This window comes from Lampetra fluviatilis, chromosome 58, assembly GCF_964198595.1.
Source record: "Lampetra fluviatilis chromosome 58, kcLamFluv1.1, whole genome shotgun sequence".
NCBI lineage: Eukaryota > Metazoa > Chordata > Hyperoartia > Petromyzontiformes > Petromyzontidae > Lampetra > Lampetra fluviatilis.
In genome coordinates this window covers 8,089,054-8,115,867 of record NC_136332.1, presented here as the reverse complement: position 1 = coordinate 8,115,867, position 26,814 = coordinate 8,089,054, and the positions used below count along the sequence as shown (strand labels likewise).

The 26,814-nt window shown below is 55.2% G+C and overlaps 1 protein-coding gene across 1 annotated transcript in view; it reads right to left on the bottom strand.

Moving 5' to 3' along the window:
- Positions 1-21,193, bottom strand: part of LOC144950533 (multidrug resistance-associated protein 1-like) — a 58,412-nt gene extending 37,219 nt beyond the window's left edge. The window contains 3 exon segments of the mRNA XM_078880672.1: positions 11,450-11,754; positions 20,227-20,357; positions 20,886-21,193. Of these exon segments, the coding sequence (XP_078736798.1) occupies positions 11,450-11,488 (39 nt within the window). The 5' untranslated portion in view covers positions 11,489-11,754; positions 20,227-20,357; positions 20,886-21,193.
- Positions 21,194-26,814: the final 5,621 nt, after the last annotated feature.

Genomic DNA, 26,814 nt, shown 5'->3' with positions numbered 1-26,814 from the left:
GTCCCTGAGACCCGGTCTCCTGGAGCCGAGTCTCAAGACCCTGAGACCCGGTCTCCTGGAGCCGAGTCTCAAGTCCCTGAGACCCGGTCTCCTGGAGCCGAGTCTCAAGACCCTGAGACCCGGTCTCCTGGAGCCGAGTCTCAAGACACTGAGACCCGATCTCCTGGAGCCGAGTCTCAAGACCCTGAGACTCGGTCTCCTGGAGCCGAGTCTCAAGACCCTGAGACCCGGTCTCCTGGAGCCGAGTCTCAAGACACTGAGACCCGGTCTCCTGGAGCCGAGTCTCAAGACCCTGAGACCCGATCTCCTGGAGCCGAGTCTCAAGACCCTGAGACTCGGTCTCCTGGAGCCGAGTCTCAAGACCCTGAGACTCGGTCTCCTGGAGCCGAGTCTCAAGTCCCTGAGACCCGGTCTCCTGGAGCCGAGTCTCAAGACACTGAGACCCGGTCTCCTGGAGCCGAGTCTCAAGACCCTGAGACCCGATCTCCTGGAGCCGAGTCTCAAGACCCTGAGACTCGGTCTCCTGGAGCCGAGTCTCAAGACCCTGAGACCCGGTCTCCTGGAGCCGAGTCTCAAGACACTGAGACCTGGTCTCCTGGAGCCGAGTCTCAAGACACTGAGACCTGGTCTCCTGGAGCCGAGTCTCAAGACCCTGAGACCCGGTCTCCTGGAGCCGAGTCTCAAGACCCTGAGACCCGGTCTCCTGGAGCCGAGTCTCAAGACCCTGAGACCCGGTCTCCTGGAGCCGAGTCTCAAGACCCTGAGACCCGGTCTCCTGGAGCCGAGTCTCAAGACCCTGAGACCCGGTCTCCTGGAGCCGAGTCTCAAGACACTGAGACCCGGTCTCCTGGAGCCGAGTCTCAAGACGCTGAGACCCGGTCTCCTGGAGCCGAGTCTCAAGACGCTGAGACCCGGTCTCCTGGAGCCGAGTTTCAAGACCCTGAGACCCGGTCTCCTGGAGCCGAGTCTCAAGTTTCTGAGACCCAGTCTCCTGGAGCCGAGTCTCAAGACCCTGTGACCCGATCTCCTGGAGCCGAGTCTCAAGACCCTGAGACCCGGTCTCCTGGAGCCGAGTCTCAAGTTCCTGAGACCCGGTCTCCTGGAGCCGAGTCTCAAGACCCTGAGACCCGGTCTCCTGGAGCCGAGTCTCAAGTTCCTGAGACCCGGTCTCCTGGAGCCGAGTCTCAAGACCCTGAGACCCGGTCTCCTGGAGCCGAGTCTCAAGTTTCTGAGACCCGGTCTCCTGGAGCCGAGTCTCAAGACCCTGTGACCCGATCTCCTGGAGCCGAGTCTAAGACCCTGAGACCCGGTCTCCTGGAGCCGAGTCTCAAGTTCCTGAGACCCGGTCTCCTGGAGCCGAGTCTCAAGACCCTGAGACCCGGTCTCCTGGAGCCGAGTCTCAAGTTCCTGAGACCCGGTCTCCTGGAGCCGAGTCTCAAGACACTGAGATACCCTGATCCCTCCTGGGGCCTATCACAGTGGGCTACAATTTTTTTAGACGTCGTCTGCTTCAGAGATGAAATGTGCTGTTTATTATGGATTTTGATGCGCTGAATTCAAATATGACAATTAAAACGATTGATTGGCTACTGTTCCCAAGATATTGAAGTTTTTACATTTTACGTCTATGTATATTGTGTAGATAGTAGAGTTTTACTCATAAATTCTAAACCGAGGTCTTGACTTCTAGGAATAGCATGATGCAATTCGTATCATGGATGATGCAATACCAGGTTCAGATGGCATCATTCATTGTATTGCTCAAAAAGTAAGTCCTGTCCAAACCCAGTCATAGATGTATTCATAGATCCAGTCAAAGATGTATTTGAGTAATTTCTGGTTTTCCCTTTATAACTCGCTTATCCTCCGCCATTCACAAGTCGAGGCTCGTATATCCTGACCCAGCAGCATAGCTTGAAAACCAGAGCCAATCGACACGTTTAAGCAAAACTTTCATTCTCAGTGACCCAGAGTTAGTAAAGTTGGACTACATTTATTTCGGAAGCATTTTGGCCGTAGACCCGTGTAAGCGAACACGACACTCCCAAGTCTGGCTCTGTTAAAGAAATACACAAACCACTCACTGGAGTTTATCTGAAGGCGTTTTCCGCTTGCGGTGCGTTAACCTATTCACTTAACTCCTCTAATCATTCATCTGCCGGTTTCACTCCAGTGAGTGGTTTGTGTATTTCTTTAACAGAGCCAGACTTGGGAGTGTCGTGTTCGCTTACACGGGTCTACGGCCAAAATGCTCACGAAATGAATGTAGTCCAACTTTACTCATTCTGGGTCACTGAGAATGAAAGTTTTGCTTAAACGTGTCGATTGGCTCTGGTTTTCAAGCTATGCTGCTGGGTCAGGATATACGATCCTCGACTTGGGAATGGCGGAGGATAAGCGAGTTATAAATGGAAGGTAAGACACGACTACTAAGCGTTCCGCGTTATAAAGACGAGTGTTCTTTGTTCTAACGGCGAGGCGCGCGGAAGAAGTTCAAGGCACGAACTCTAGAAAGCTCACGGGGTCGTGTCGATGATCTCCGAGGCGATGATTTTTAACCTCCGACAATTGCCGTGTTCCTGCTGTTGGATGTTAACGGGATGAACCATGCCCAGCCACAGCGCGCGTTTAAACTTCAAACTTGCGCATCTCCTGTCACGCCCGTGTCCCGTTCCTGCTGTTCTGTCCTCTGAGGATCTAAACCTCCTGGTCCTGTTCTCTGTCCCTGCCTCTCACCTTGTGCGCGTGTAGCGAACATCTGGTGCGCCTGTTCAGCACACGTAGCGTGTTGTGGCTTAGTGCAGACATGATGATTCCGTGCAAAATGTTTCGAATTGCTGTTTGAACGTCGTAACAGAAAGGGTGAAATCTATTCTGATTTTTTTTCTGACTTTTAGACTGGCAAAAAAGGTCCCATCTTGTAGCAACAATAACAACGACAACAATAACAACAACAATAACAACAACGATAACAACAACAACGATAACAACAACAACAACGATAACAACAACAATACCAACAACAATAACAACAACGATAACAACAACGATAACAACAACAATAACAACAACGATAACAACAACAACGATAACAACAACAACGATAACAACAACAATAACAACAACGATAACAACAACAACGATAACAACAACAACAACGATAACAACAACAATACCAACAACAATAACAACAACGATAACAACAACAATAACAACAACAATAACAACAACGATAACAACAACAATACCAACAACAATAACAACAACGATAACAACAACAACAACGACAACAACAACGATAACAACCATGTACGTAGCCAACCACGCTAATCTCCGATTAGCGTGGTTGGCTACGTACGGTGTGAAAGAAGTTCAACGTACGTACACGCACCATCGTCATCGTCGTCGTCATCGCCCCAGTTTGTCGAGTGTTTTGATTTCCCTGCAAGAAAAACTCCCTCACCGCTCTCCCTCACCGCTCTCCCTCACCCCTGTCCCTCACCGCTCTCCCTCACCGCTCTCCCTCACCGCTCTCCCTCACCGCTCTCCCTCACCGCTCTCCCTCACCCCTGTCCCTCACCGCTCTCCCTCACCGCTCTCCCTCACCCCTGTCCCTCACCGCTCTCCCTCACCGCTCTCCCTCACCCCTGTCCCTCACCGCTCTCCCTCACCGCTCTCCCTCACCGCTCTCCCTCACCGCTCTCCCTCTCCGCTCTCCCTCTCCGCTCTCCCTCACCGCTCTCCCTCACCGCTCTCCCTCACCCCTGTCCCTCACCGCTCTCCCTCACCGCTCTCCCTCACCGCTCTCCCTCTCCGCTCTCCCTCACCGCTCTCCCTCACCGCTCTCCCTCACCGCTCTCCCTCACCCCTCTCCCTCTCCACTCTCCCTCACCCCTGTCCCTCACCGCTCTCCCTCACCGCTCTCCCTCACCACTCTCCCTCACCACTCTCCCTCACCCCTCTCCACTCTCCCTCACCCCTCTCCCTCTCCACTCTCCCTCTCCACTCTCCCTCACCCCTCTCCCTCACCGCTCTCCCTCACCGCTCTCCCTCACCGCTCTCCCTCACCGCTCTCCCTCACCGCTCTACCTCACCGCTCTCCCTCACCGCTCTCCCTCACCGCTCTCCCTCACCGCTCTCCCTCACCGCTCTCCCTCACCGCTCTCCCTCACCGCTCTCCCACACCGCTCTCCCTCTCCGCTCTCCCTCTCCGCTCTCCCTCACCGCTCTCCCTCACCGCTCTCCCTCTCCGCTCTCCCTCACCGCTCTCCCTCACCGCTCTCCCTCACCGCTCTCCCTCACCCCTCTCCCTCTCCACTCTCCCTCACCCCTGTCCCTCACCGCTCTCCCTCACCGCTCTCCCTCACCACTCTCCCTCACCACTCTCCCTCACCCCTCTCCCTCTGCACTCTCCCTCTGCACTCTCCCTCACCCCTCTCCCTCTCCACTCTCCCTCTCCACTCTCCCTCACCCCTCTCCCTCACCGCTCTCCCTCACCGCTCTCCCTCACCGCTCTCCCTCACCGCTCTCCCTCACCGCTCTCCCTCACCGCTCTCCCTCACCGCTCTCCCTCACCGCTCTCCCTCACCGCTCTCCCTCACCGCTCTCCCTCACCGCTCTCCCTCACCGCTCTCCCTCACCGCTCTCCCTCACCGCTCTCCCTCACCGCTCTCCCTCACCGCTCTCCCTCTCCGCTCTCCCTCTCCGCTCTCCCTCACCGCTCTCCCTCACCGCTCTCCCTCACCGCTCTCCCTCTCCGCTCTCCCTCTCCGCTCTCCCTCTCCGCTCTCCCTCTCCGCTCTCCCTCTCCGCTCTCCCTCTCCGCTCTCCCTCTCCGCTCTCCCTCTCCGCTCTCCCTCACCGCTCTCCCTCACCGCTCTCCCTCACCGCTCTCCCTCACCGCTCTCCCTCTCCGCTCTCCCTCTCCGCTCTCCCTCTCCGCTCTCCCTCGCCGCTCTCCCTCGCCGCTCTCCCTCTCCGCTCTCCCTCACCCCTGTCCCTCACCGCACTCCCTCACCGCACTCCCTCACCGCACTCCCTCACCGCTCTCCCTCACCGCACTCCCTCACCGCTCTCCCTCACCGCTCTCCCTCTCCGCTCTCCCTCTCCGCTCTCCCTCACCGCTCTCCCTCACCCCTGTCCCTCACCGCTCTCCCTCACCGCTCTCCCTCACCGCTCTCCCTCACCGCTCTCCCTCACCGCTCTCCCTCACCGCTCTCCCTCACCGCTCTCCCTCACCCCTGTCCCTCACCGCTCTCCCTCACCGCTCTCCCTCACCGCTCTCCCTCACCGCTCTCCCTCACCGCTCTCCCTCACCCCTGTCCCTCACCGCTCTCCCTCACCGCTCTCCCTCACCGCTCTCCCTCACCGCTCTCCCTCACCGCTCTCCCTCACCGCTCTCCCTCACCCCTCTCCCTCACCCCTCTCCCTCACCGCTCTCCCTCACCGCTCTCCCTCACCGCTCTCCCTCACCGCTCTCCCTCACCGCTCTCCCTCACCGCTCTCCCTCACCACTCTCCCTCACCCCTGTCCCTCACCGCTCTCCCTCACCGCTCTCCCTCACCACTCTCCCTCACCACTCTCCCTCACCACTCTCCCTCACCCCTGTCCCTCACCGCTCTCCCTCACCAATCTCCCTCACCACTCTCCCTCACCCCTGTCCCTCACCGCTCTCCCTCACCACTCTCCCTCACCACTCTCCCTCACCCCTGTCCCTCACCACTCTCCCTCACCACTCTCCCTCACCCCTGTCCCTCACCCCTGTCCCTCACCACTCTCCCTCACCCCTGTCCCTCACCCCTGTCCCTCACCCCTCTCCCTCACCGCTCTCCCTCACCGCTCTCCCTCACCGCTGTCCCTCTCCGCTCTCCCTCACCGCTCTCCCTCACCGCTCTCCCTCACCGCTCTCCCTCACCGCTCTCCCTCACCGCTCTCCCTCACCGCTCTCCCTCACCGCTCTCCCTCACCGCTCTCCCTCACCCCTCTCCCTCTCCACTCTCCCTCACCCCTGTCCCTCACCGCTCTCCCTCACCACTCTCCCTCACCACTCTCCCTCACCACTCTCCCTCTCCACTCTCCCTCTCCACTCTCCCTCACCGCTCTCCCTCACCACTCTCCCTCTCCACTCTCCCTCTCCGCTCTCCCTCACCGCTCTCCCTCACCGCTCTCCCTCACCCCTCTCCCTCTCCACTCTCCCTCACCCCTGTCCCTCACCGTTCTCCCTCACCACTCTCCCTCTCCACTCTCCCCTCTCCACTCTCCACTCTCCCTCACCGCTCTCCCTCACCGCTCTCCCTCACCGCACTCCCTCACCGCACTCCCTCACCGCACTCCCTCACCGCACTCCCTCACCGCACTCCCTCACCGCTCTCCCTCACCGCACTCCCTCACCGCTCTCCCTCACCGCTCTCCCTCACCGCTCTCCCTCACCGCACTCCCTCACCGCACTCCCTCACCGCACTCCCTCACCGCACTCCCTCACCGCACTCCCTCACCGCACTCCCTCTCCGCTCTCCCTCTCCGCTCTCCCTCTCCGCTCTCCCTCACCGCTCTCCCTCACCCCTGTCCCTCACCGCTCTCCCTCTCCGCTCTCCCTCTCCGCTCTCCCTCTCCGCTCTCCCTCACCGCTCTCCCTCACCGCTCTCCCTCACCGCTCTCCCTCACCGCTCTCCCTCACCGCTCTCCCTCACCGCTCTCCCTCACCGCTCTCCCTCACCGCTCTCCCTCACCCCTGTCCCTCACCGCTCTCCCTCACCGCTCTCCCTCACCGCTCTCCCTCACCGCTCTCCCTCACCGCTCTCCCTCACCGCTCTCCCTCACCGCTCTCCCTCTCCGCTCTCCCTCACCGCTCTCCCTCACCGCTCTCCCTCACCCCTGTCCCTCACCGCTCTCCCTCACCGCTCTCCCTCACCGCTCTCCCTCACCGCTCTCCCTCACCACTCTCCCTCACCCCTGTCCCTCACCGCTCTCCCTCACCGCTCTCCCTCACCACTCTCCCTCACCCCTCTCCCTCACCGCTCTCCCTCACCACTCTCCCTCACCACTCTCCCTCACCCCTGTCCCTCACCGCTCTCCCTCACCGCTCTCCCTCACCACTCTCCCTCACCCCTCTCCCTCACCGCTCTCCCTCACCACTCTCCCTCACCACTCTCCCTCACCACTCTCCCTCACCCCTCTCCCTCACCGCTCTCCCTCACCGCTCTCCCTCACCGCTCTCCCTCACCGCTCTCCCTCACCGCTCTCCCTCACCGCTCTCCCTCACCGCTCTCCCTCACCGCTCTCCCTCACCACTCTCCCTCACCACTCTCCCTCACCCCTGTCCCTCACCGCTCTCCCTCTCCACTCTCCCTCACCACTCTCCCTCACCACTCTCCCTCACCACTCTCCCTCACCACTCTCCCTCACCCCTGTCCCTCACCGCTCTCCCTCTCCACTCTCCCTCACCACTCTCCCTCACCACTCTCCCTCACCACTCTCCCTCACCCCTGTCCCTCACCGCTCTCCCTCACCACTCTCCCTCACCACTCTCCCTCACCACTCTCCCTCACCACTCTCCCTCACCCCTGTCCCTCACCGCTCTCCCTCACCAATCTCCCTCACCACTCTCCCTCACCACTCTCCCTCACCCCTGTCCCTCACCGCTCTCCCTCACCACTCTCCCTCACTACTCTCCCTCACCCCTGTCCCTCACCGCTCTCCCTCACCACTCTCCCTCACCACTCTCCCTCACCCCTGTCCCTCACCACTCTCCCTCACCACTCTCCCTCACCCCTGTCCCTCACCCCTGTCCCTCACCACTCTCCCTCACCCCTGTCCCTCACCCCTGTCCCTCACCCCTGTCCCTCACCGCTTTCCCTCACCGCTCTCCCTCACCGCTGTCCCTCTCCGCTCTCCCTCACCGCTCTCCCTCACCGCTCTCCCTCACCGCTCTCCCTCACCGCTCTCCCTCACCGCTCTCTTTCTCTTTAAATCGAGGAAAGTCTTCACGTGACCCCCAGGAGTTTGAGGCCAAGTACAACCACAGACACAGATCCCCCGTGTAGCCTCAACAGACTGTTGGGGCAAGTGCTGTAAGCGAGCAGCACCTATGAGACACACACACAGACAAAGATCCCCCGTGTAGCCTCAACAGACTGTTGGGGCAAGTGCTGTGGGCGTACACCTATGAAAGCCGGCACGAGGGGGTGGGTGGCCTGCACCACGCCCGGCCGCCTTTGTCTCCCCAGTGACGATGCTCTTACACACCGCACCGGGTGCTCATTTGAGGCTGAGTCGACCTAGGGGAGGTCCAGGACCGGTTCAGATATTCGTCACCGGCGGTGTTGTCGGCCGTGAGCGGGAATCGAACTCGGATCGGCGGGTTCGTAGCGCAGCGCTAACCGCTGCACCACCGCTCCCCACGCACACAAAAGACAAAGCTCTCCTATGTAGGCTTAACATGACGTGGGGCAAGTGCTGTTAGCAGCACCCCACGCACACCCACGTGGTATACCCTCAGCAGTACACCGCCCAATGCCAAGGCTGGCGATGCTGACAGGGTCTGTTGTACCCATGGCGTTACCACGGGGATCTGTACAAAGACAAAGATGCCCCGTGTAGCCTGCGACAGGCTGTAGGGGCAAGTGCCGTGAGCGGGGAGCACCTGTGAAGGCCGGCACGGCGCACGAGGGGGTGGCTGGCCAGCGCCACGCCCGGCCGCTTTTGTCTCCCCGGTGGCGCGGTAACGATGGTTGTGAAACCCGAAACTAAGTTCGTTAAAACCCAAAACCTCTCAAGCCCGTACCGGTGCCCTGCCTGATCACAGACCAACTCAGACCTGGCTGGTCACCCCGTGCTCCTGATACGTCTCAACGTTCACCCTCCTACAAGTCCCATCAAGGGAGAACTCACAAACAAATAGACAACAACAACTTCTTGGTTCTTTCGGTAAAGTCACGTAGAAGGGAAGTAATACAATAATAAAAATAAAACATAATAAAATAATTCTCACGAGGTTTCGGCCACAACGCGAGCAGCCGTTCACCTGAGGACGGCTGCTTGCGTTGTGGCCGAAACGTCGTGAGAATTATTTGATTATGTTTTTTTTTGTATTATTGTATTACTTCCCTTCTACGTGACTTTACCGAAAGAACCAAGAAGATGATTATCTGCAGTCACGAAAGCTTTAAATCGAAACAACAACAACAACAACTGCCCATTTATATTGACAGCAGCCCTACGCCGTACGGCCGTGCCAACTCAATTGCCCCGTCCAGGAGGAGTCCGCGGTAGATGACGACCCGTGTGGGTTGACGCGGCGTGGACACCCCGATCCCAGAAGGTGCGTGGTCGGCACTGCTCCCGGCCGCCTTTGTCTCCCCACAGACCACACTCCACACTACGCGCTCACCACACCCAGGAAGCGATGAGTCGTGGGTGGTTACAATTAGGAGACCGATTTCGCAATCTGACAGAGAGGGGTGGTGGTGGTGGTGGTGATACCACTCCCACGAGTACAAAGATGGCCCAGCTAGCCCACTGGGACTGTTAGGGCAGGTGCTGTGAGCCAGAAGCGCCTGCGAACTGCACTGTGCCTGCTTGTATTTGAAGGGGCAAGGCACCCACACCAGACCGGTGTTGCTAGTGATGGCTCAACGAAAGTGGCGTACATCGCGATGTGGAAATGTGCCGCAGCAGCAGCAGCAGCAGCTAAGTCATCTCAAGGCGCGACGTTGATCCTAAATGTGGAGGGGGGGGGGCGAACCCGGAGGACCCGGAGAGAAATCCACGCGACCACGGGGAGAGAGGGAGACGCGCAGACTCCACATGTACAGGGATATACAGCGGGGGTCGAACCCACGACCTCCTGTAGACTAGGCGAGGGAGTCAACATCTCCTAACCACAGTGATGATGAGGCAGCGAGAGAGAGGAAGAGAGACATAGACACAGAGAGACAGAGACGCAGAGAGACAGGGACGGAGAGACACAGCGAGACAGACAGAGCGAGACACAGAGAGACAGAAAGGCACAGAGAGACAGAGAGAGACAGAGAGACACAGAGAGACAGACAGAGCGCGACAGAGAGACAGAGTCAGACAGAGACGGAGAGAGACAGAGAGACACAGAGAGAGACAGAGAGACACAGAGACAGAGAGAGACAGAGAGGGAGAGAGACAGAGACACAGAAAGACACAGAGACAGAGAGAGACAGAGAGACAGAGACACAGAGAGACACATAGACAGAGAGAGACAGAGAGAGACACAGAGACAGAGAGACAGACACAGAGAGACAGACACAGAGAGACACAGAGAGACAGAGAGACACAGAGAGACACAGCGAGACAGAGAGACACAGAGAGACACAGAGAGACAGAGAGACACAGATAGACAGAGCGGGAGAGAGAGACAGAGAGACACAGAGAGACACAGAGACACAGAGAGACACAGAGAGACAGAGAGACACAGAGACACAGAGAGACACAGAGAGACAGAAAGACACAGAGAGGCAGAGCGGGAGAGAGAGACAGAGAGACACAGAGAGACACAGAGAGACACAGAGACACAGAGAGACACACAGAGACAGAGAGACAGAGAGAGACACAGAGACAGAGCGGGAGAGCGAGGAGCAACGTGGGGCTCCAGGAGGCGCGTGATTCAGCGAGCAGCGCGACGAGTGTTGAGGAAGTGGCACTTCGCAGAACCTGTCGGAGCGGATCGGGAACGGGGAGGGGGTGGGGGGGGAGAGGGGGGGGGGTGAAGGGGAGGGGGTGGGGGTAAAAGGGAGGGGGAGGGGGGAGGGGCTATCGGGGTGCCGATGGCAGTGGAGTCACGGCCGGAGTGATACATGCTCGCAGGGAAAGTTGATTGGGCGTTTGGTGTCCCGTTGATAACATTCGCCACGAAAGCAGCGAACTCACCAACTAGACACGAAGCCATTTCTTTCTTTACCAGGCAAAGCCCGCACTCAACGTTCACACCACCAAGTCCCATCGCAAGGGACAAACACACGCGAATAGGCACACACAAAATCATTATTTAGTTTTTGACCGCATGAACCTGGGAACTCAATGTCCCTGTGCGGTACGAACACCCATAACGAGTTCTAGGGGGTGGGTGGGTGGCCAACACGACACGCCCGGTGGCGGTGTTTACACCCCGTGCCAGGTACTCATTTGAGGCTGAGTCGACCTAGGGGAGTAGCCCCGACCGCTCCGTCATCCACGGAACCCACGGGCTCGCTCGCGACGGCAGCTTGCCTGACCAGCGTCCCGACGCTCCCTCCTCCAGCCCGGCCATCGGTCACGTCCACTGACGGTCATCCCGCCAGCGGCGGCGGCGGAAATTCCACGTTCCTGTGGCGGGGGAACGGTTCGTCCAAACGGCGGCCACATTGGTGCAGTGGCTACGCAGCCGGGTTAGTTGGGGAGTTGAGTCGCAGAGCGGCGAGCTCATGGTCGCGATGTCACTCACCCAGAATGTGGAATGGTCCTTTCCACAAAACGACTCCATGGTGAGACCAGCTCCTCCACCTCCACCAGCAGGCCTTGGTCGCTCTGACACCTCCACCAGGAGGCCTGGGTCTCTCTGACACCTCCACCAGGAGGCCTTTGTCTCTCCGATCACCTCCACCAGGAGGACTGGGTCTCTCTGATCACCTCCACCAGGAGGCCTTGGTCTCTCTGACACCTCCACCAGGAGGCCTGGGTCTCTCTGATCACCTCCACCAGGAGGCCTTGGTCTCTCTGACACCTCCACCAGGAGGCCTTGATCACCTCCTGCAGAAGATGACACAGCTTATAAATACCGAGAGCAAACGGTGTGTGTACGTGTGTGTGTGTAAGTTTGTGTGTACGTGTGTGTGTGTGCGTGTGTGTGTGTACGTGTGTGTGAGTGTGCGTGTGTGTAGGTGTGTACGTGTGTGTGTACGTATGTGTGTGTACGTGTGTGTGTGCATACGTGTGTGTGTGTACGTGTGTGTGTACGTGTGTGTGTGTACGTGTGTGAGTGTGTGTACGTGTGTGAGTGTGTGTACGTGTGTGAGTGTGTGTACGTGTGTGAGTGTGTGTACGTGTGTGAGTGTGTGTACGTGTGTGAGTGTGTGTACGTGTGTGTGTACGTGTGTGTGTGTACGTGTGTGTGTGTGTACGTGTGTGAGTGTGTGTACGTGTGTGAGTGTGTGTACGTGTGTGAGTGTGCGTGTAGTGTAGCGGTTAGCGCACACTCCACTCCGAACCCGGCGACCCGAGTTCGATTCCCGCTCACGGCCAACACCAGTGACGATTATTTGAACCGGTCCTGGGCCTCCCCTAGGTCGACTCAGCCTCAAATGACGACCCGGTTCGGTGTGTGGTAAACATCGCCACTGGGGAGACAAAGGCAGCCGGGCGTGGTGCTGGCCACCCACCCACCCCCTCGTGTTCCGTGCCGACTTTCACGGCTGTTAGCTAACAGCACTTGCCCCAGCAGTCTGCTAAAAGGCTATCGGGGGGATCTTTGCTTGTGTGTGCCAGTGGCCTTCATGCGTGCGGTGGAGGAGGCTCGTGAAGGACGCCGCTGGGCAGTTGGAGGCGGTCGCCCTCCAGCAACAGCGGAGGGTGGAGGGGCGACGCTCACAACAACGAGCCGAGCGGATGAAACGCAGCGAGTTGCATCTGCCAGTCATCACGTGACACGTGGTTGTGTCACGTGACCTCCTGCCAGCGAGTCTGCTGAAGGCTACACGGGGGTTCTTGTACGTAGAACTTCTTTCGCACCGTACGCAGCCAACCGCGCTAATCGGAGGTGCGGGGCGGGGGGGGCAACACACTACAAACAAGAAGCAGTTCTAAAGAAACGAGTTTTTCAATGTAGACGATTTTAAAGTGCACAGCTCCCAGCGGCTTCCTAATATAGGTAGGGAAGAGCGTTCCAGACGGCCGCTGAAGCAACGATAACGACGACGCCGATGCGGTAGCGACCGCCGTCTGATTCGATGGCCAAAATCTGCCGCCGCCGCTGTGAAGTTGCGCGGTGGTGGAGTGGTGACGGTTCGGATGTGAGGAGTGTGCAGGGCAATGTGTTCAGCACCCTCGATTGTAGAACAGATCGTTAACGCAGCGCTGCGTGTTGGCGGCACGCACCACGTGGAGTCGGGTTTATATATAAAAAAGAAAACATTTCGCAATAACGATTACATTTCCTGGTCAGAAAATCTTGCGAGGCGTTGGTGGCGGTGGTTGTGGTGGTTGTGGGGGCGGTGGTGGTGGCGGTGGTGGTTGTGGTGTTTGTGGGGGCGGTGGTGGCGGTGGTTGTGGGGGCGGTGGTGGTGTTTGTGGGGGCGGTGGTGGTTGTGGGGGTGGTGGCGGTGGCCGTGGCGGTGGTGCCGGTGGTGGTTGTGGCGGCGGTGGTGGTGGTTGCGGTGGCGGCGCGTCAACATCAGTTCTCGTGATGTCGAACCAGTGGGGAGAGACGAGCGTCTATGCGAGCGGCTGAACGTGACGGAGCTTTGACCGTCTGTTGCCGTACAGCAGCACCCAGCCTGGTGGCCATCGGCTGCTCCGTGCCCCAAAGGCAGATTTCACTCCTCGTGCCCTCGACTCGACCTCACGGTTCCTCGATTCGACGGAACCCCAAATCGACGGTCATCGTTCACCGTTGTTTTAGCAAGCCTCGGCAGACTGAATAAGCCATTGAATCGCGTCAAACTTGGCGGCAGGGTCCATTAAAGACCGATAAAAACACGGCCACCGATCCAAGTTGAGGCCAAGGAGCCGGTGGGTTACGCTGCACCGGTGCGCCGCCAATACGTCCGTGCGTGTCAACCTTCCTAGCGGGGCAGGGGAGCAGAGAGAGGCGAGGATGCGATGGATGGGCGAGAGGAGAGAGAGAGAGATGGATCGGCTGGCAGCTGGCGAGTAGGAGGGGAAGCGCTGGAGAAGCGTGGGCCAGGCCGACGGGGTGAGGGATGGAGGAGGCCGCATCTGGGCGTCGACGCTGCTGCGACTGTTGCGGCTGCACGGAGCGGAGTCTGTTTTCACAGTGGGCGGGGTTTAGACTGGGGGTGGCCTCACGTGGGTCACGTGGTGTACGGGAGGCTTGGGCTGGGTGAGAGAGAGGGAGTCTAAGTCTGCCACCACTGCGGCGCGGTGGTTCAGAGAAGACGTGGACCGAAGTGGCACGGGAAGTGGAACGGGATGTGAGTGGAGCCGAGTGGACTTGGCGATGACCTCCAGCCGAGGCGTCAAGGTCGGCCTCTGTGTGGGGGGCGTCAACGCGAGGCGCGCGGGGCCCACGTGCCAGAGGTCGCAACCGGGAACCCGATACCCGTACCCTACCCGATACCCTACCCGATACCCGGCTACCCGTACCCGGCCGGGTATGGGTACGGGTACCCATTTGCGACCCTGGTGCGGCCGGGTACGGGTACGGGTAAGGAATCAAAACCCGTTTGCGACCTCTGCCACGTGCCCTGCCAGCGAGCCATCAAAGTGCACCTGGCCTGGCACAAGCCCCGCGGTGACGTCAATGCCATTCGGTGGAGAACGGCGGCGGGTGGCATTGGTGGCAGCACGCAGGGGGGGAGGGTGGGGGGAGGGAGGGAGGGTGGGGGGAGGGAGGGGGAGGGGAAGGGGAGGGGAGGGGGAGGGGGAGGGGAGGGGGGAGGGAGGAGGGAGGGGGATGGAGGAGGGGCGTCACCACGGCAACGGCACGTGCGTGCCGCAGGTCTCCACTGGAGCGAGGCGACACGGCAGAGCGAGCGATGTGAGAGCGAGTTTGTGATCACTATCGGATCTTTATTGATCCTGAAGGATGAGTTTGTGATCACTATCGGATCTTTATTGATCCTGAAGGATGAGTTTGTGATCACTATCGGATCTTTATTGATCCTGAAGGATGAGTTTGTGATCACTATCGGATCTTTATTGATCCTGAAGGATGAGTTTGTGATCACTATCGGATCTTTATTGATCCTGAAGGAATCTGAGTTTGTGATCACTATCGGATCTTTATTGATCCTGAAGGATGAGTTTGTGATCACTATCGGATCTTTATTGATCCTGAAGGAATCTGAGTTTGTGATCACTATCGGATCTTTATTGATCCTGAAGGATGAGTTTGTGATCACTATCGGATCTTTATTGATCCTGAAGGATGAGTTTGTGATCACTATCGGATCTTTATTGATCCTGAAGGAATCTGAGTTTGTGATCACTATCGGATCTTTATTGATCCTGAAGGATGAGTTTGTGATCACTATCGGATCTTTATTGATCCTGAAGGAATCCGAGTTTGTGATCACTATCGGATCTCTATTGATCCTGGAGGAATCCGAGTTTGTGATCACTATCGGATCTCTATTGATCCTGGAGGAATCCGAGTTTGTGATCACTATCGGATCTTTATTGATCCTGAAGGAATCCGAGTTTGTGATCACTATCGGATCTTTATTGATCCTGGAGGAATCTGAGTTTGTGATCACAATCGGATCTTTATTGATCCTGGAGGAATCTGAGTTTGTGATCACTATCGGATCTTTATTGATCCTGGAGGAATCTGAGTTTGTGATCACAATCGGATCTTTATTGATCCTGAAGGAATCCGAGTTTGTGATCACTATCGGATCTCTATTGATCCTGGAGGAATCCGAGTTTGTAATCACTATCGGATCTCTATTGATCCTGGAGGAATCCGAGTTTGTGATCACTATCGGATCTTTATTGATCCTGAAGGAATCCGAGTTTGTGATCACTATCGGATCTTTATTGATCCTGGAGGAATCTGAGTTTGTGATCACAATCGGATCTTTATTGATCCTGGAGGAATCTGAGTTTGTGATCACTATCGGATCTCTATTGATCCTGGAGGAATCAGAGTTTGTGATCACTATCGGATCTCTATTGATCCTGGAGGAATCTGAGTTTGTGATCACAATCGGATCTCTATTGATCCTGGAGGAATCCGATGAGCTATGAAGCTCATGATTATTTTTTACTCCACAAATGTCCAGAGGATGTCACGGGGTCGGAACGAACCAACAACGAACAAAGTCACGACACACCAGACAGTGCGGGTCTCGGGGAGGTGAGCTAAAAATAGTGATGATGATGATGATGGTGTTTATTGTACCACCAGGTAAAGCCCCCCGAGATACGTATCTGACGTTTCAGAAGCCACCACCACCACCACCACGTGGAAGCCAGCGACGTGCGGTCAGGCGAGGCACGGCCTCACCTGCCGTACGAAAAGTAACAAAATAATAAAATAAAAATGTAGATTTTTGTTTTCTGACCTCCCTTCCACTGATCGGTGTTACGTCATTTCTGCGTGATGCCAATCGGTTTTAAAGTCAAAATCGCCAAATGTGCGGAGCTCCACTGCAAGTACCGGGAGAGGGGAGAGGCAGAGAGACAGAGAGACAGAGAGACAGAGACACAGAGAGACAGAGACACAGAGACAGAGAGACAGAGAGACAGAGACACAGAGACAGAGAGACAGAGACAGAGAGACACAGACACAGAGAGAGAGACAGAGACACAGAGACACAGACACACAGAGACACACAGAGAGACAGAGACACAGAGACACAGAGACACACAGTGATACACAGAGAGACACAGAGAGACACACAGAGACACACAGAGACACACAAAGAGACAGAGACACAGAGACACAGAGAGACACAGAGACACAGAGACACACAGAGACACAGAGACAGAGGTGGGACAAAGTCATTGTTATGCAAGTCCAAGTCGAGTCGCAAGTCATCAAATTCATGACTCGAGTCTGACTCGAGTCCAAGTCACATGACTCGAGTCCACATCTCATAGGTGGGACAAAGTCATTGTTATGCAAGTCCAAGTCGAGTCGCAAGTCATCAAATTCATGACTCGAGTCTGACTCGAGTCCAAGTCACATGACTCGAGTCCACACCTCTGCACAGAGACACACAGACACACAGAGAGACAGAGACACAGAGACACACAGAGACACAGAGACACACAGAGACGAGAGGCAGCTGTGAGCTCAGCAACCTCCCCGCTGGTTGCGCAACCCATCAGACGCTGGGTGGAGCGTGGGCGATAAGCGCGCGCCTGCTACTACTATCTCTCTGTGATGATGGCAATCGTACAGAAATGACGCTTACAGCACAGATCAGAGGAAAAATCTATAAAAAAAAATCGTAGCAGCACCTCCCTGCTGGGAGCTCTTCATCAGGCAGCAGTGGCCGTGGTCTCTCTACTGCTGGATGAAGGCAATCCCCTCCAACTCGGGAGCCACCACCAGCTGCTGCTGATTCCATCTTCGCTCCGTCTCCACGACGGGCGTGCCTCTCGCTCGCTCACGTCCCTCGCGGAGACGGAGCGATTAGCGCGCTTGGCTACATTACGGTGCGAAAGAAGTTCAACGTAAATACATACAAACTACTTTACACTACACTATACACTACACTATACACTACACTATACACTACACTATACACTACACTACACTATACACTACACTACACTATACACTACACTACACAACTATACACTATACACTACACTATACACTACACTATACACTACACTATACACTACACTACACACTACACTATACTATACACTACACTACACAACTATACACTACACTACACTATACACTACACTATACTATACACTACACTATACACTACACTATACACTACACTACTATACACTATACTATACACTACACTATACACTACACTATACACTACACTACTATACACTACACTATACACTACACTATACACTACACTACTATACACTACACTACACAACTATACACTACTATACACTACACTATACACTACACTACTATACACTATACTATACACTACTCTATACACTACACTATACACTACACTATACATTCAACTACACACTACACGTTCGATCAACGTTGGCTGAACGTTGGGTGAACGTTGGGTGAATGTTGGGTCAACTTTGGGCCAGTGTTGGGGGCAAGTGCTGTGAGCGAGTATCGGAACCCACGCAGGCCGGCACAAAGACAAAGATGCCCCGTGTAGCCTCAACATGCGGTAGGGGCAAGTGCTGTTAGGGAGCAGCACCTTTTAAGGCAGACACGGCACACAAACAAAGACAAAGATCCCCCGTGTAGCCTTAACAGGCGGTAGGGGCAAGTGCTGTTAGCGAGTAGCACCTATAAAGGCCGGCACGGCACACGAGGAGGTAGGTGGCCAGCACCACGCCCGGCCGCCTTTGTCTCCCCAGTGGCGATGTTTATACAGCACACCAGCTACTCATTTGAGGCTGAGTCGACATAGGGGAGGCCCGGGACCGGTTCAAATAATCGTCACTTGTGGTGTTGGCCGTGAGCGGGAATCGAACTCGGGTCGCCGGGTTCGTAGCGCAGCGCAGCGCTAAAAACTACACTACCGCTCCCCACACACGGCATAACACACACACACTCACAATACAACCACACACACAACCACACACACACACTCACAACACAACCACACACACACACTCACAACACAGCCACACACACACACTCACAACACAACCACACACACAACACAGCCACACACACACAATACAACACACACACTGACAACACACACTCACAACACACGCACACACTCACAACACACTCACACACTCACAACCACACACACAACTCACACTCACAACACACTCACAACCACACACACACATCACACACACTCACAACACTCACAACCACACACACGCTCACAACACTCACATACTCACACAATAACAACCACACACACACGCTGACAAGTCACAACACAACCACACACACACACTCACAACACACTCACAACACACTCACACAATAACAACCACACACACACTCACAATACAACCACACACACAACACAACCACACTCACAACACACACACTCACACAATAACAACCACACACTCACTCACAACACAACCACACACACAACAGAACCACACACACTGACAGCCACCACACACACACACACCACACACACACTGATCACACACTCACACATCACACACACACATCACACACATACACTGATCACACACTCACACATCACACACATCACACACACACTGATCACACACTCGCACATCACACACATGCATCACACACACACTGATCACACACAAACTGATCACACACGCACATCACACACACACTGATCACACACACACCACACACACACATAACCACACACACCACACATCACACACACACCACACACACACATCACACACACACACATCACACACACCACACATCACATCACACACACATCACACACATCACACGCACACACCACACACCACACACACCACACACACACACACATCACACACACACCACACACACACATCACACACACACCACACACACATCACACACACACACAACACACACACACAGCACACACCCTGATCACATCACACACACATCACACACACACCACACATCACACACACACCACACACACATCACACACACACACAACACACACACAACACACACACACAGCACACACCCTGATCACATCACACACACACATCACACACACACCACACATCACACACACCACACCACACACACCACACACATCACGCACACCACACACACACACCACACACACACCACACACATCACACACACACCACACACACATCACACACACATCACACACACCACACACATCACACACACACATCACACACACACATCACACACCACACGTGTCACACATCACACACACACCACACACACACCACACACACACATCACACACACACCACACACACCACACACATCACGCACACCACACACACACACCACACACACACCACACACACACCACACACACACCACACACACCACACACACACACCACACACACACCACACACACACCACACACACCACACACACACCACACACACCACACACACACACCACACACACATCACACACACATCACACACACCACACACATCACACACACACATCACACACACACATCACACACACACATCACACACCACACGTGTCACACATCACACACACACCACACACACACCACACACACCACACACACACACACACCACACACACACCACACACATCACACGTGTCACACATCACACACACACACCACACATCACACACACACCACACACACACACCACACACACACACCACACACACACACCACACACACCACACACACACACCACACACACACACCACACACATCACCTCCACGTGGGCCAACGCAGCGCGACGAGACCACAGCAGCAGCCTCCTCCTGTCTCTCCCCCCGGCTCCTCCTGACTCCTTCTCCTCCCTGCTGACTCCTGCTGACTCTCCTCCTCCTCCTCCCACTGTAGCTGAGCGCAGCGGCAGGAGGAGGGGGAGGGGAGGAGGAGGAGGGAGGAGGAGGAGGGGGAGGAGGAGGAGGGGGGAGGAGGAGGGGGAGGAGGGGGGAGGGGAGGGGGTTGATTCTGCGTCATCATCCCCGGGTCGCCGCGCGTCCTGCAGTCCCTCCCCTTCCTCGCCCCATCATCGCGATCAGCCAGCACACAGACAAAGACCCCCCGTGTAGCCTCGACAGACTGGTGGGGCAAGTGCTGTAAGCGAGCATCACACGTGACACACAGACAAAGATCCCCCGTGTAGCCTCGACAGACTGGTGGGGCAAGTGCTGTAAGCGAGCATCACACGTGACAGACAGACAAAGATCCCCCGTGTAGCCTCAGCAGACTGTTGGGGCAAGTGCTGTAAGCGAGCATCACATGTGAGACACACACACAGACAAAGATCCCCCATGTAGCCTCAGCAGACTGTTGGGGCAAGTGCTGTAAGCGAGCATCACATGTGAGACACAGAGATTCACACCCCGTCCGTGCGTGACCCACCAACCCTCGCTGCTCCCTCCACAGTCGGGCGCCACGGTGGCTGTGAGATGTTAACGACCTCGCCTGATGTACAGGAGGATCGTGGGTTCGATCCCGACCCAGCTGCTGCTGCTGTATATTTGGAGTTTGCGTGTCTCTCTCTGCGTGTCTCTCTCTGCGTCTCTCTCTCTGCGTCTCTCTCTCTCTGCGTGTGTCTCTCTTTCTCTGCGTGTCTCTCTCTGCGTGTCTCTCTCTGCGTGTCTCTCTCTCTGCGTGTCTCTCTCTCTGCGTGTCTCTCTCTCTCTGCGTGTCTCTCTCTCTCTGCGTCTCTCTCTCTCTCTGCGTGTCTCTCCCTCTCCCCGTGGTCGCGTGGATTGTTTTTCTCCGACTCCTGCGGCGTTTCCCCTCCGCACTTCGAATCAACAGCGCGCGGTTTGAGTCATCTGGCTGTTGCTGCTGCTGTACACCCCCACGTGGTGGTGGTGATGATGACACTTCGTTGAGAGGTCATCGGTGACAGTCGGCTGGCTTCTGAAAAAGAGTTCCACAGTTTCAGTGGGGCCCCGTGCCTGGTAAAAAAATAAAACTAAAACAAAGTGCCATGTTTGGTGTGTTGTTGAGTTGACTTCTGAATGATTGCAGAGCACGTGTAAGGCCCAGGCCAACAGCACTTGCTACGCGCGCTCTCGACGTTTGCCCCAGGAGTGTCGGATTTCCCCGAGGCTTTCAGATTGCACGGAGTCGAGTCGCATTGTGCACCACACAACTCAGCCTCACACCCCTTTTTTACGATCATTTGAAACAAGAAGATGCTCGGTGTAGTCGGCACTTTGCTTCGTTCATGATTTCGTAATTTTTTTTTACATTTTTAAACTTTGCTTTATGTAAACCCCCACCTCTCGCTCACTCTCTCGCTCACTCTCTCGCTCTCTCTCTCGGTCACTCTCTCGCTCGCTCTCACTCGCTCTCTCTCGCGCTCACTCTCTCGCTCACTCTCTCACTCTCTCTCTCGCTCACTCTCTCGCTCTCTCTCTCGCTCTCTCTCGTTCTGCACGCAGCATCACCCCTCCTGCCGTGGCGTCAACAACGAGCCAGAACAAAGAGCCCCCAGGTAGCCTTGGGAGGCTTCGTGGGGCAAGTGTCGTCTTTGTCTAACCCCCCCCCACCCCTTTGCGACGTTTACCGCACACGGCCACGAGGTGCCAATTTGAGGCTGAGTGTACCTAGGGGAGGGGGCCCAGGACCGGTCCAGGTGATTGTGGCCGCTGAGCGGGAACCGAATTCTCGCCGGGTTCGGAGCGCGGCGCGCTAACCACTGCGCCACCGCTCCCCCCACACCATCAACACACAAACACACACACAGGCACATTAACACACACACACACATTAACACACACACACACACACACTATCAACACAAACACACGCACATCAACACACAAACACACACACATTTACACACACCATTAACACACACACATTAACGCACAAACACACATCAACACACAAACACACACACATCAACACACAAACACACACATTACCACACACATCAACACATACGCAGATTAACACACACACATCAACACACAAACACACACACCATCAACACACAACACACACACACATCAACACACAGACACACACCATCAACACACAAACACACACACCTACACACATCTACACACACACATTAACACACACACATCAACAACCACACACACACATCAACACACAGTCACATTCATCAAGTTCAAGTTCATTTATTAGGTATAGCCCTGTGAGCCATTCGGCTCTTGAATCGGGTGCAAACGCAACAAACAAAAAACAAAAACATGACCAAAAAACATCTTAAAGTGACTATGTGACTGAGTGCGAACAGAAAATCCAAGAAAAGACAGCAAAATGTTGCATGTTCAGGAAGGGAACTCACATTCCGTGCATAGCAACCCGCGCCGGACGGTAAAGGCGCGACCCTGAAACTGCGCATCGAGGGCCCTGCTGGCGGATACGTCTCCTCCACTCGACCGAGCTCCAGGGAGCCTCGCGTGAGGGCACCCCGCACAGCTTTTGGCCTACTTCTCCCATATTGGCCAGTCGTCTGTAACCAATCAAGGACAAAGATCCCCCGTGTAGCCTTAACAGACTGTTGGGGCAAGTGCTGTTGCGCGAGTAGCAGCACCTGTGAAGGCTACCGGCGCTGTGGCCAGCACCACGCCCGGCCGCCTTTGTCTCTCCCCCCGTGGCGATGTTTGTTACACACCGCGCCGGGTAGTCATTTGAGGCTGAGTCGACCTAGGGGAGGCCCAGGACCGGTTCAGATATTCGTCACCGATGTTGACCGTGAGCAGGAATCGAACTCGGGTCGCCAGGTTGGTAGCGCAGCGTAGCGCTAACAACTGCACCACCGCTCCCCATCACCACCACCACCAACAACAACCGCCGTTCACTACGAGGAGTCGGTGACATAACCACGGCGCCTGTGCCAGGCTAGGTGCACTCCGAGGCCACGTGAAGTGTCGAAGGCTCGCTACTGGCGGCAGGAGGTCACGGGACAGACCCAGCAGGTGCCATGGGTTGACAGACTGAGATGACCGGCAGATGCACCACCAGCTGTACCCCCCACTGTGCCGACTTGCTGTTTTATCTGCCCGGCGTGCCACTCGTTGTTGTGAGCGTCGCTCCTCTGCCCTCCGTTGTTGCTGGAGGGCGACTGCCTCCAGCTGCCCAGCAGCAGCAGCGTCCTTCACGAGCCTCCTCCTCCACAGAGGCCGAACTTGACACCGCTCCTACCGGTCATCGGAAAGTCCACTCAGCTCCCATACACCCACACAAACACCCATACACACACGCACACACCCATACACCCAAACAACACAACAACAACCGCCATTCGCCACTAAGTGGCGGTGACGTTACCACAACGCTTGTGCCAGGCCATGTGCACCTTGAAGCCACGTGAAGTGTCGAACGCCCGCTGGCAGGAGGTCACGGGGCAGACCCTGCAGGTGCCACGGGTCGACTGACTGAGATGACCGAGATGATGCACCACCTGTACCCCCTACTGTGCCAACTTGCTGTGCTTTAGCCACCCGGCGCTCCGCTCGTTGTTGTGAGCGTCGCTCCTCCGCCCTCCGTTGTTGCTGGAGGGCGACTGCCTCCAACTGCCCAGTAGCGTCCTTCACGAGCCTCCTCCACAGAGGCCGATCTTGACACCGCTGGTACCAGTCATCGGCAAGTCCACTCAGCTCCACGTCCTCCTGTACCACATCACTCCATCTCTTCTCTAGCCCGTGCCGCGCCCGTTTAGCTCCCTTTATCCGGCCAAACAAAAGCTGTTTGGGCATGCGGTGGCTGGGCATGCGGGCTACATGACCCAGCCAACGCAGCCTTGCCTGCCGGAGGAGCTCACCGATGGGACTTTGCCCAGATCTTTCACGGATTTGTGAGCTCCTCACACAATCCAGCCTGGTTAAACCCAGGATGGATCGTAGGCAGGCCAGCCTAAATGTTTCTAACCGGCGAAGATGCTCCACCAGGGGGGTCCACGTTTCGCAAGCGTAGATAAGGGAGGGAATGACCGTGGCTGAGAAGACCCGAAGCTTCGTGCGGAGCGACAGACCAGGTAGCTTCCACACACCGTTACGCAACCGATGAAAAGATATTGCCGCTCGACTGATTCGGAGTGAGACCTCTGCTGTTAAATCGGAGCCGGTCATGAGCACACTGCCCAGGTATGGGAAACTTGACACTCTCTCCGCAACTGCCCCACACCCACACACGCACACACATCCACCCACACACCAACACACATGCGGTGTATTTTCTGTACACGCGTTACATCTCGGGCATTTGCCCACAGTCGTACAACATTCCTGTGTCCACATGGCACCAGAGAGCGCTCCTTGCTTTCAAATCTATTTTGTTATGATTCCCGTTAGATCTGTGGGTTGTGGGGAGTGGTACTGGGGTGTGTGTGTGTCTGTGTGTTGTGGGGAGTGGTAGTGGTGTGTATGTGTGTGTTGTGGGGAGTGGTAGTGGTGTGTGTCTCTGTGTGTTGTGGGGAGTGGTAGTGGTGTGTGTCTCTGTGTGTGTTGTGGGGAGTGGTAGTTGTGTGTGTGTCTGTGTGTTGTGGGGAGTGGTAGTTGTGTGTGTGTCTGTGTGCTGTGGGGAGTGGTAGTGGTGTGTGTGTGTCTGTGTGCTGTGGGGAGTGGTAGTGGTGTGTGTGTCTGTGTGCTGTGGGGAGTGGTAGTGGTGTGTGTGTCTGTGTGTTGTGGGGAGTGGTAGTGGTGTGTGTGTCTGTGTGTTGTGGGGAGTGGTAGTGGTGTGTATGTGTGTGTTGTGGGGAGTGGTAGTGGTGTGTGTGTGTCTGTGTGCTGTGGGGAGTGGTAGTGGTGTGTGTGTGTCTGTGTGTTGTGGGGAGTGGTAGTGGTGTGTATGTGTGTGTTGTGGGGAGTGGTAGTGGTGTGTGTGTCTGTGTGTTCTAGGGAGTGGTAGTGGTGTGTGTGTGTGTGTCTGTGTGTTGTGGGGAGTGGTAGTGGTGTGTGTGTCTGTGTGTTCTAGGGAGTGGTAGTGGTGTGTGTGTGTGTGTCTGTGTGTTCTAGGGAGTGGTGTGTGTGTGTGTATCTGTGTGTTGTGGGGAGTGGTAGTGGTGTGTGTGTCTGTGTGCTGTGGGGAGTGGTAGTGGGGTGTGTGTGTGTGTCTGTGTGTTGTGGGGAGTGGTAGTGGTGTGTGTGTGTCTGTGTGTTCTAGGGAGTGGTAGTGGTGTGTGTGTGTCTGTGTGTTGTGGGGAGTGGTAGTGGTGTGTCTGTGTGTGTTGTGGGGAGTGGTACCGGTGTGTGTGTGTTGTCTAAAGTGGTACCCGAGTTCATAATAAAGGTTTTTGGTATTCTTTGGGTCCTTCAGTAAAGTCACATTGGTAGGTTCAAAGAAAATAACAAAAAATAACAACGACGACGTTTCGATCGCAACACAAGCGGTCGCCATCGGGAGGAAAAACAAAGAGGGGGAAAGCTGCTGAGGCTGACGGGTTTAAAGGTTTAAAATGAGTGTAGCCCAAGGCCATAAACTAAGTGGGCGGGGCTCGTGATGTTAATGTGATAGATTAGCATGTTAATGCGAGAGATTCGCGTGTTAATGTGAGAGATTAGCGTGTTAATGTGAGAGATTAGCATGTTAATGTGAGAGATTAGCATGTTAATGTGAGAGATTAGCATGTTAATGTGAGAGATTAGCGTGTTAATGGGAGATATTAGCATGTTAATGTGATAGATTGGCATGGTGATGTGAGAGATTAGCATGTTAATGTGAGAGATTAGCATGTTAATGTGAGAGATTAGTGTGTTAATGTGATATATTAGCATGTTAATATGAGAGATTAGCATGTTAATGTGAGAGATTAGCATGTTAATGTGATAGATTAGCATGTTAATGTGATATATTAGCATGTTAATGTGAGAGATTAGCGTGTTAATGTCATATGTTAGCGTGTTAATGTGAGAGATTAGCATGTTAATGTGATAAATTAGCAAGTTAATGTGAGAGATTAGCGTGTTAATGTGAAAGATTAGCATGTTAATGTGAGAGATTAGCGTGTTAATGTGATATGTTAGCGTGTTAATGTGAGAGATTAGCATGTTAATGTGACAGATTAGCGTGTTAATGTGATAGATTAGCGTGTTAATGTGAGAGATTAGCGTGTTAATGTGATATATTAGCATGTTAATGTGATATATTAGCATGTTAATGTGAGCGATTAGCATGTTAATGTGATAGATTAGCATGTTAATGTGATAGATTAGCATGTTAATGTGAGAGATTAGCATGTTAATGTGATAGATTAGCATGTTAATGTGATATATTAGCATGTTAATGTGATAGATTAGCAAGTTAATGTGAGAGATTAGCATGTTAATGTGATAGATTAGCATGTTAATGTGAGAGATTAGCG